The 9,511-nt window shown below is 37.5% G+C and overlaps 1 protein-coding gene across 1 annotated transcript; it reads right to left on the reverse strand.

Annotated features, from left to right (window-relative positions):
- Positions 1 to 3,458: 3,458 nt before the first annotated feature.
- LOC134005843 (caspase activity and apoptosis inhibitor 1) lies at positions 3,459 to 9,133 on the reverse strand. Its single transcript, XM_062444848.1, has 6 exons — positions 8,988 to 9,133; positions 6,734 to 6,925; positions 4,626 to 4,710; positions 4,478 to 4,532; positions 4,294 to 4,361; positions 3,459 to 4,173 (listed from the first exon to the last, which is right to left on the reverse strand). The coding sequence occupies exons 1-6, from the start codon at positions 9,087 to 9,089 to the stop codon at positions 3,698 to 3,700; spliced, it is 978 nt and encodes a 325-aa protein (XP_062300832.1). The 5' UTR covers positions 9,090 to 9,133; the 3' UTR covers positions 3,459 to 3,697.
- Positions 9,134 to 9,511: the final 378 nt, after the last annotated feature.

Genomic DNA, 9,511 nt, shown 5'->3' on the forward strand with positions numbered 1-9,511 from the left:
TCAATTAATTTAGTCATACAGAGGTGCTAAGCTATTTATTGCCTGTCAGCATGAGCTGTTAGTTCAATTTAATTTCTGGCTGCAGAAAAGAACAGAGACGCTACAGAGGAAATTTGAAGAGAACCACTTTATTTATGCAAACAGGATGTGTTCTTTTAAAATTACATCTACATGTTCAAATATCTTTTTGTCCCTATGGTGTTTCCCTGTGGTACCACAGTAGCATCTAGAGGCTTGTATTAGACTGGCAAGTTATCTTTTTCACAAACGTACTACTAGTTTGTCTACTGCGAATTCTACCATACTTTCCAGCTGCCACAAAACACAATGAAAACACGCACATTTGGGCAATGCACCTTAATAACTGCTAACACTGAAAAACATACAGGAGTGAAAGCACAAAAGAAGACTCTAAATGTTCTCAAAGTCAAGAATTTGTGTTATTGTTTGTTACTCACCATTAGTGGAACACAGTAGTGTGTTAAGTGTGCCCTAAAGGTGGTACAAAAGGCTTTGAGATCACCTGTAAAACAGAAAGTTTAACTTTTGTGCAGTGGCAACTTTGGTGTCTTAGACTTAGCTAAAAGGTTCACTATATCAAGATAGCTAAACTCTGTCAGCCTGAGTGTGGTGAACCTGTAGGCTACTATCAGCTTTTGCTAGCATTAACAAGCTAACATTCAACCACTGGCATGTAATTCAAAGCATTAAGGTTAGCTTATTAACTTTAAAACATTTAGCATGTAGTGTTAGTCTATCAAGTGATCTTTCACTACGCTTATATATAGCTGCGGCCAATGACAACTGGGTCATTAGTTGTTATGGTACTGTATCTTCAAACCTCAATGTTGGACAAATACAGCTACTTGTTGGTGGCACTGGATGAAAACTCATTCATCCAGTGAGGACCATTCATGTATGCACTGTACTTAACAGTAATCCTCTTAGTAACTAGCAAAATATTTTATTCTTGCTTTATATGTTGAACCAAAGATGAAGCCAAACTGACATCCCTTAAGTCACACAGTCAGAGTTGCCAAAAAAGGGTTCGTGCGGTGGCTCCCCTCCTCCACGTGTCTTTTTTGCTTAAAATTTCTACTACTGTGCTTTTGATATTCGTAGCTCTGGGGGTTTTTCAGTTAATGTTTGTGCTTTTGCTTTTTGTATTTGTTTTGGTATTTACACTCTTGACTCAAAGCTTATTCCTCCCAATGTTTCCGCTATTGTATGCGTTTTTTCCTTTGGGGCCACTGTCACAGTTACCATGCCTACCAATACCATGAAAGTGACATTTCAACTCCCCAAACATTGAACACAGGAGTCGATATTTACACAACAAAACTGAAGAGAACTTGCAATGCAGTAAGTGTAATATTTTTCATTCCCACTGTTTAAACTGGACTTTGCAGGAAGCCATGCTATAACATGTTACATCTTACCTAGTCCCTCTTGGAAACTTGACTTTGCAATACAACAGTAGAATTGGTATTCCTTGACCGCCATTAAGTATTTACCAGAAGTCCACCAAACCTAAAGCCTACATCCAACATGCTACATCTTACAGCACACAGTGAGTCACATATGATGTCTTCCAGAACATCAAGTACTGAAGTACGTGTTGTGAGTTTTAATAAGAGACATATTCATTGTTTCTGAATCTGGAATCCCTGAAAGCTTTAAGAGATAGTTTTGCAACCCGCCCTAAAACTGTTTTTAAGGACGGCATTGTATTTGAATATCCCTATCCAAAGGCTCAGTCACAATGAGGGAAATGACAGGTGCAGCCACTAAGTAGCTAGATGAAGTAGTCAGCACAAGAACTTTTTTTTTTTTAAGATAATCTTGTTTTTGACCTTCATAATAGCAAGTATCATATCTTGATATTTTAACATGGTTCATTGGGTAATTTTAATTTAGAAAGTACTTTCTCAACAAAACAGTATAGTCTTGCTTCCATCAATCCATTTTTCAACCTGCCCATTTTGAGGTCTGCTTAAAAAGCCATTTATCTGCTCACACCAAATCATAATTGACATTATAATAGCAGAAAAATTACACCGATAAATACTCACCAGTCAAAGACACCGCCAGCACTCAGAATCTTTGTGTCCCTTTTTTTTTTACTAAAGTGGACATTTTTCTCTTGAGATCATCAATGAGTACAAAGATACCTGCACATAAATGCATAGAGAATGGTGCATTTAACCCTCCCACCTTTATTCTTCCCATGAAATAACCCTTTTAAATGCAAATGCCCAGGAGGCAACCAGCGTCTTATCGTACTTTTCATTGTCTCCTTTGAGGTTGTGGGGTAGGGAGCTGTTTTGCTCTGCATCTGCATGTAATTGCACACATGCCACAACCTTACAGTTTATACTGGAACGAAGGAGTAAATTACAGGGAAAAAAACAACCCTATCATGCAAGAGGGTACTATTAATTATAGTCACTATAAATTATAAATACATCTAAAGTTACTCTGGTGGATAAAATTGGCAGATTATTTACACTGATGTATAGGTGTAGACAGATGGACCATTTCTTTCGGGGGGGGGGGGGTTTCTGCGTCTTGTCTGTAATGCAATGCAAATTTTTTTTTTTGTTCCATTTGACATTGGTGTCAGAAACCAAATTAATCATTAGGAAGGTGCAAATGATTGAAGTACAGTGTTACTAATACTATTCATTAGGTAGCAACCTAATGCATAGCTGCAACTAACAATTATTATCATTACATATCATTATCAACTAATCTCATGGTATTTTCTTGATTAATCAATTCAGTTTGGTCTAGAAAACAAATGAAAAAAGAAAAAATGTCAATCATAGTATCCCAGAGGACAATGGTGGCATCGTCAAATATCTTTTTTTTGTCTGATAAACAGTGCAAAACCCTCAAAATACTCAATTTACTATAATATAAGACAGAAAAGCAATTAATTTTCACAGTGAGAACCAGGAACCATAAAATGTTTGGTGTTTGTGCTTCAAAAATCATTTAAAATATTCAATTATGAAAATAGTTGATCCTTTTTCTTTTGGTTGACTAATCGTAGCTTTACTATGCATAAAACAAACTCACAGATATCTCTCAATGGCAGCACAACACTGCTGCCACCTATTTGTGCTTGTAAATCTTTGTCTATAGACATAATACCGTTTGCAGCAAGCTGTAACATTGACTCTGTGAGAACCTCTACCATCGCAGAACCAATTTTTGCCCTAATCGCATTACTAAATTACATCACTGCATAGAAAACTTGACTTTCATGCTGCTCATGACCATTTTGACTGTAATGCGAACAAATAAAGCATCTATTGCTCACCCCCTCTCAGATTAAACATGTTATCATGGATATATTATGGCAGAGTAATACTGCCATCTAGTGACCGGAAAATAAAATGCACGTGCTATGACCATAAACGTCCATCCAACCCAGAAGACACGCATTCAGTTGATGTAGGGCAGACCTTGATTTGTTTAATTTAGCAGTAAATATTTACAACATTCCAATATGGAGTAATAACACAACATGTTTTAAAGGGTCATTTCAAAGAACAATAATTCAGGGTTCATAAAAAGACTATCAGTACTACGCTGTGAATGTTGTGAGGTATGATTCAAGTCTTTCGTCTGTGACCTGAATTATACACAGTCTATAAAACCCATCAAACCATACAAAAATAATGAGAACATGTTAAACATGTTTTGCGACAGAAAGCTTTTTCCCATCACTCGCTTTCATCAGAGCCTTGATGGCCCTGGCCCTCATTTCCAACTCCAGCAGCTCCAGTTGCTGAATTGACGGCTGACATGCCGCCGGCACACAACTTGAAACGGATCCACCTTCAACAGGTGAACTGACGTCTGCAGACAGCAGTGGTGTGCTCTGTTCTTTCGCTTCCTCTTTGCTTGAAGTGGAGGAGGATGCTAAAATCTCACTGACACTTTTGTCTATGTCACTTTGGATGTCTTTCTTTGCCTCTGTTGGTTTAGAGTCCGTGGGAGGCTCTGGATTTGCCGGCTCTGTGCTTACCCCACTGTTGTCCCCTACTTTTACTGCCCCGACCTCAGCTTTAACAGACTGTTCCTCTTTGGGTCCCTCTATGTCACTATCGTAAGTGTCTGCATTTATGCTTAGAACGTCGCTCTCCTCACCTGAGCCACCACCCTCTGTAAAGAAAATGACAGACATTTTAAATGTAAAACGATTTTTTTATAGCCTTTTCTGTCTTTGAAGTCTTTGATTGAATGCCTGGGGGTGTTCTTTCTGCGCATTACATATTAAATTACCTTGCTTTGGGTCCTCAGTTTTTGCAGTTTCTTTGAGGCAAGATGTAGAGTCCACATTATTGTCTTGCCTTGATTTGGGGGGGGGGGGTGAAATAAACACATAAAAGTATGAGAAAAGGAAAAGAACACGGTCTACTTTACTCTGAAATTGCATCCTGAATGAGTTAGGAAACTGTTCACTCACTGGCTCTCAGAAGTCTCTGTGTTTTCATCACAATTTCCAGATGTCAGTTCTTCCCCTAGACACAATAAATAACAGTCTTAACCGATACTTGATTGTTCAGACACTCAGCACAGACAGCGGTGAAAGCAGGTGTGAAAACAAGTCTTACCTGCTAGAATATGCATAACATTTTTCTCTGAGATCTGCTCCAGTTGTTCCCAACACAGCTTTCTGATTTCCTCTAAACCACAGTCCTTTGAAAGGAAAAATGTGATTAAAAAGTAAAGATGGAAGATGTTTCTCAAGCAAACAACTGCAATGTGTTTATCTGAAACAAAACTTTGGTATTTGCTCTTTAATTTTACTTTACAATTGTGCCAAAACAAAAACACACCCGATATGAAGTGCACCATGACAACAAAGATGGAACAAACCTTTTTACTGTAAGACCACTATTGCTCAAGTTGTTGGTGCTTTTTCAGCAAATGCTGATGCTGCTGGAATATAACCAACAGTGCGAATATGTCTGTGGTCACATGCAGGGATTAAAGCAAAAAAAAATAATCTTCTGACTGAAATTTTTTTCCCGACCAAGTCATAAACTGTTGGGGTAGGAGGTATAAATGTTCAGAAATCGTTTGTGTTTTATGGGCTTCAGAAAATAGTTATTAACATTATAAAAACTCAAACGGTCTATCAGACCGTTGCAGTGACACAGAGAGGATTTTTATTTTTTATTTATATATTGCCATCTTGCCTTGATGACAACATCCAGTCTCAGAATATGAGAAAACGGGTCATTTTTTGTTGGTTTGACAGTGATTTTATCTTTTATTATTCTAAATATGAAAAGAAAATCAAACCATTAAAACATTTCTGTTCATCCCTATTTGACCAGGAAAAAGAAAAATTGTATTTCAATTTAACATTTTGAATCTTAAAACAAAAATCAAGTAAGCACTCGTTTTTTTGGGTGGATTAAATTAAATTACTCATGATTTTTTACTCTGGTATATTTTATTGCACTTACAGCAACATAAAGAGTGTAGTTGTCACCTCCAGTTTTCACCTGGCTCACTGTCTGTGTGAGCAGCACACACTGATGCTCAGCCCAACCAGGTGAAACATACGGCTCTTTAATACAGAGATCATCGCCATAGACATAAAGAAGATCTCTCATTAAGACTATTCTTTCTTACACTGAACCAACCAAAACCAGCATGATGTTGCTGTCGTGTACTTTTAATAAAGTAGCAGCATCGCCTAATTTCAATTTGAGACCTCTTTTTGAGAATCGAGCGATCAGCTAAAATTTCAATTTAGCTGATCGCTCGTTTCAATTTGAGACCTTGCAGTCGGAATTGTTGTTTGTTTATTCAAAGTCTAAGGATATTCGAAGTGTTTTCAGTTTCATCCATTTTTTTGAGGGTCTGAAGTGTATTTCACATTTTAGCTGCCAAAGCTCTGCTGCCTTTATACCCTCTCTAACTCTGGTCCTGCGCTGTACTCAGCGTGCAGTGTGAGAGAGGGAGTGGCCAGCGGCTAGAGCGGCAACAGCAAATGTGTGCTTCTTTTATTGATATATTTATCTATATCTTTTACATTTCTTATCCAAAAAACGTCAAACTTGACACTGCACTTACTCGAGCCCGTAGCAAGACACCTGTCACGTTTGAAATCAATCGGATGAACGGTTCGAGAGATATGCGAATAACGGACAAACAGACAGACAGACGTTCCTGTCATTTATAGATAGATGTAGGGTACGTTATATATTATTCTTATACCTCTGTAATTCTCATCGGATTTGCATTGAACTCATATGGCCTTAAGGCAGTCAAATTGACGGAAATCCGTCATAACGACGGAGAACTTTAATCCCTGCACATGTCTTTCCAACATGTTAATTTGGAAGACAACACTTGCTAAAGCAGAAAATAAGGTCCATAAAAACCAAAAATTAATGTTTGTAAAAGTACAGGGTGAAATTCATAGCTGCATTTCAATGGTTATGTAACGATAAAGGTCAGCCTGTTTCTCAGCTGGTTATAGTGAGCTTCTGTCCTTTAGTAGACAACTGCTCTTCACTTGTTTTTACATCATTTTTTATGAATGAAAAACTTGTGTTTAAGGCTAGTGTGACAACTCTCATACTACTCTGAGATAATGCTATTCAAAACTGACATTTACATTCAGCCTGTCTTATTTTCTTTCATTCTGAGGAGCTGAGTTCACAGCTACTGTATATAATACTGAGTCCACACGCTAAAATGTCACCTTGAGTTCATCAGGCAACATCTTCCGCAGCTTCTTCTCCCCCAGCACGTGGAAACACTGCTCCAGCATCTCTTTCTTGTTAGTGACATAAGCTGTGATAGGCTGGAAAGGCAGGCTGAGGTCCAGTCCTCCTTCCTCAATGTCACTGCCAATCCTGTCCAGCTCTGCGTCAGCAAGCTCATCCTTGGAGTCCTGCTTAAGGAAACAATATGTGTTACTGAGATACAGTGTCAGGAAAACAATAATTGTACTAAACAATGTAATGATGTTAAAGGTTTTGATGTGGAAAATGTTCTAGAAAAATAGAAAAATGTTCTGTGTCAAACAACTTTTACATATTTGTGTTTATTTAAGGGGCTCACGTGATATTGTAACAGACTCAGTAGTTCTAAAATGCTTAAATACAGCAAGTATTGCAGGAAAAGGCAAAATTATCAAGTGGTCACATGGCTGCAATCTATATGAAGCAAATTATCTGAACTTTTGAACGGATGCAGCATTTAAAAAAAGGGATTCAAATCAAATCAATGTACAGAAAAGGTGATTAACCAAGCAAATGTATTGTTTTGTGTGCTCAAATTCCACAATGTAACACAAATATACAAATCATACATATATATAAATAAATTTAACATAGAAAATAGTCTGTCTTTTGCAACAAAAAAACAACAACCCACAAATACTGAGCTGCCAATATTGCATTAAACTGTCTGTAATATTCTGTGTGGTTGACTTTATTTATCTAAATGGGGGGAACTAAATTTAGAAAGCCCTCAGTATAACATAATGCAATTCCACTTGTATTGCAATGTTATATTATACATTCATAAAGGTAGGACTTTGTGCAAGGCTGTTATTTTATTTGACTGCATTATTTTAAGTAGATGTAACTTATAAACTAGCAGCTGATTGTAAATGAATTTAAATTAGTTTTCATTTCAGACTTTGCAGCAAAAGAAATGGAGTTGTCAATTGATTTTAATTTAATGATACTATTAATGCATACAGCTAAACACTGAAAAAAAGAAAAAGAAAAGAAAAACGACCCAATATAAATAACAACCGGACCAAAGCCTCAGTGCAGACACAACTACATTATTTATCTATGCTACAGTATACATCACTTCAACAATAATATCTAATGTTACACCCTTTTGGATAACAAAAGACCAAGCTGAATTCCGTTTCTTCTCTGTACTGACTGTGGTATAAGCGAGGGGCACACATAGAAGATAAAAAAATACACAGATGAGTGACAAATTAAAGGAAAAATCAACCTTAATATATTATCTAATTTGCCGTTTTAATGATGGAGGTGGAGAGCACTGTCTAACACATTGGTCCAAAAAGATGAGGATGACTCATTTCTCGATCTATTTTTCCACACCTCTTTAGACAAGTGCCTCTGCTTTTTTTCACCATTGAACTCTCAAATGTGCGTTAATCTTTGTAATGAAGGGTTTATGCACTGCAACCACAACTTGTAACCCTATTTACTGATGTCTTTCCCATACATCTAAATACAGATGTCACTTTAGTCACTGTTCCTATTGAAACACCAGCCAGTTGAGCAGTCTTTGTGACTACTATCCATGCCCCAACAATGAACCCTCCCTTGAAGTCACTTAGATCTTTTCCTCTTGCCATCTTTATACAAAACCAGAATCAACTGGGCCGACTCAGCATTTTTATACCAAAACGTAGCCTATATCTTGGTATTTTATACAGCTATCCTCAATCATACAGTAGTTCATATTCAACCAATGAACCTGTATAATAATGTCAAATTCCTCATAAGACGCTAGCTGCTCTGCTAATATATGTTTTACCCCCAGATAAAAGTAACTTCAAGAGGGGTGAAAGTTTGATTTGTTGTAAGACAAAAGGGAAAAAACTGCGAACATATTGAAAATGTGAGGTTTATACGAGGACATTTACGTGTTTTGTTCTCGTTTCCAACAGCAGCCGTCACTACGACAACCATGGACGCAATCGGCCGATAGTCACCAGTTAGGTCGGTCACCAGTTACATCGTAACACCGGTGCTACAAATTAGCGAATGAACAACAAACAAAAGCTAAAATGTCCTTCGAGGCTAATATATCGTCACAGCGTGATCACCATTAAGAAATCATATTCAGACATCATTGTTTGGAGAAATCGACTGCATGTGCTTTATGATATCGCTTCAGAAAATAAACTAAACATGTACAAACAAAACAAGACGAGCTCGACACTAGCATGTTTGTCTCACCTCCAAGTTGGATTCGGTGCTTCTGCGTTTACCAGCGTCGTGCCGTTCATCAGATTGGGATTTCCTTTTCTTTTCGGTGCTGTTTGACTTCTTTTTTAGCATTTTTAAGGCTAAAGAAGCTGTTCACTTGTTAACTCAGAAGTTAGCTGAAAATTGAACGTCGCGGGCAAAATGCGTCACTAGCAGGGGACAACTTCTTCTTCTAATGGATTTTTCGGCAGGCTGTATGCTACGGCGCGTAATGCTGCCCCCTAACGGTCAGTAATATGCTGCAGGCCACTGGCGTTCATATTCATAGATTGAATATTTGTGGGGATAAGAGGAGAGGACAGGAAAGGACAAGAGGGCTATATCACTGCTTTTTCCACTTATCCAGACCACATTAGAACACCCTATTAATAAAGGTAAATCTTATCTTACCAATATCAGTCTTCCTAAATGACACCAAGAGTTTCTTATGTGTTTATAAGTCTTTTGAAATAACTCAATAAAAGTATGACTGGTTGACAGGTGACCTTGTTTTA

Source organism: Scomber scombrus, chromosome 23 (assembly GCF_963691925.1).
Source record: "Scomber scombrus chromosome 23, fScoSco1.1, whole genome shotgun sequence".
Taxonomy (NCBI): domain Eukaryota; kingdom Metazoa; phylum Chordata; class Actinopteri; order Scombriformes; family Scombridae; genus Scomber; species Scomber scombrus.

What these genes read in the sequence shown, in the direction of transcription:
- LOC134005843 (XM_062444848.1), bottom strand. Translation starts at nt 9,089, where the DNA reads ATGCTAAAAAAGAAGTCAAACAGCACCGAAAAGAAAAGGAAATCCCAA. An exon ending in GCACCGAATCCAACTTGGAG is followed by an intron (nt 6,926 to 8,987) that starts GTGAGACAAACA and finishes TTCCTTAAGCAG; the next exon opens with GACTCCAAGGATGAGCTTGC. An exon ending in AACTGAGGACCCAAAGCAAG is followed by an intron (nt 4,174 to 4,293) that starts GTAATTTAATAT and finishes TTTTCTTTACAG; the next exon opens with AGGGTGGTGGCTCAGGTGAG.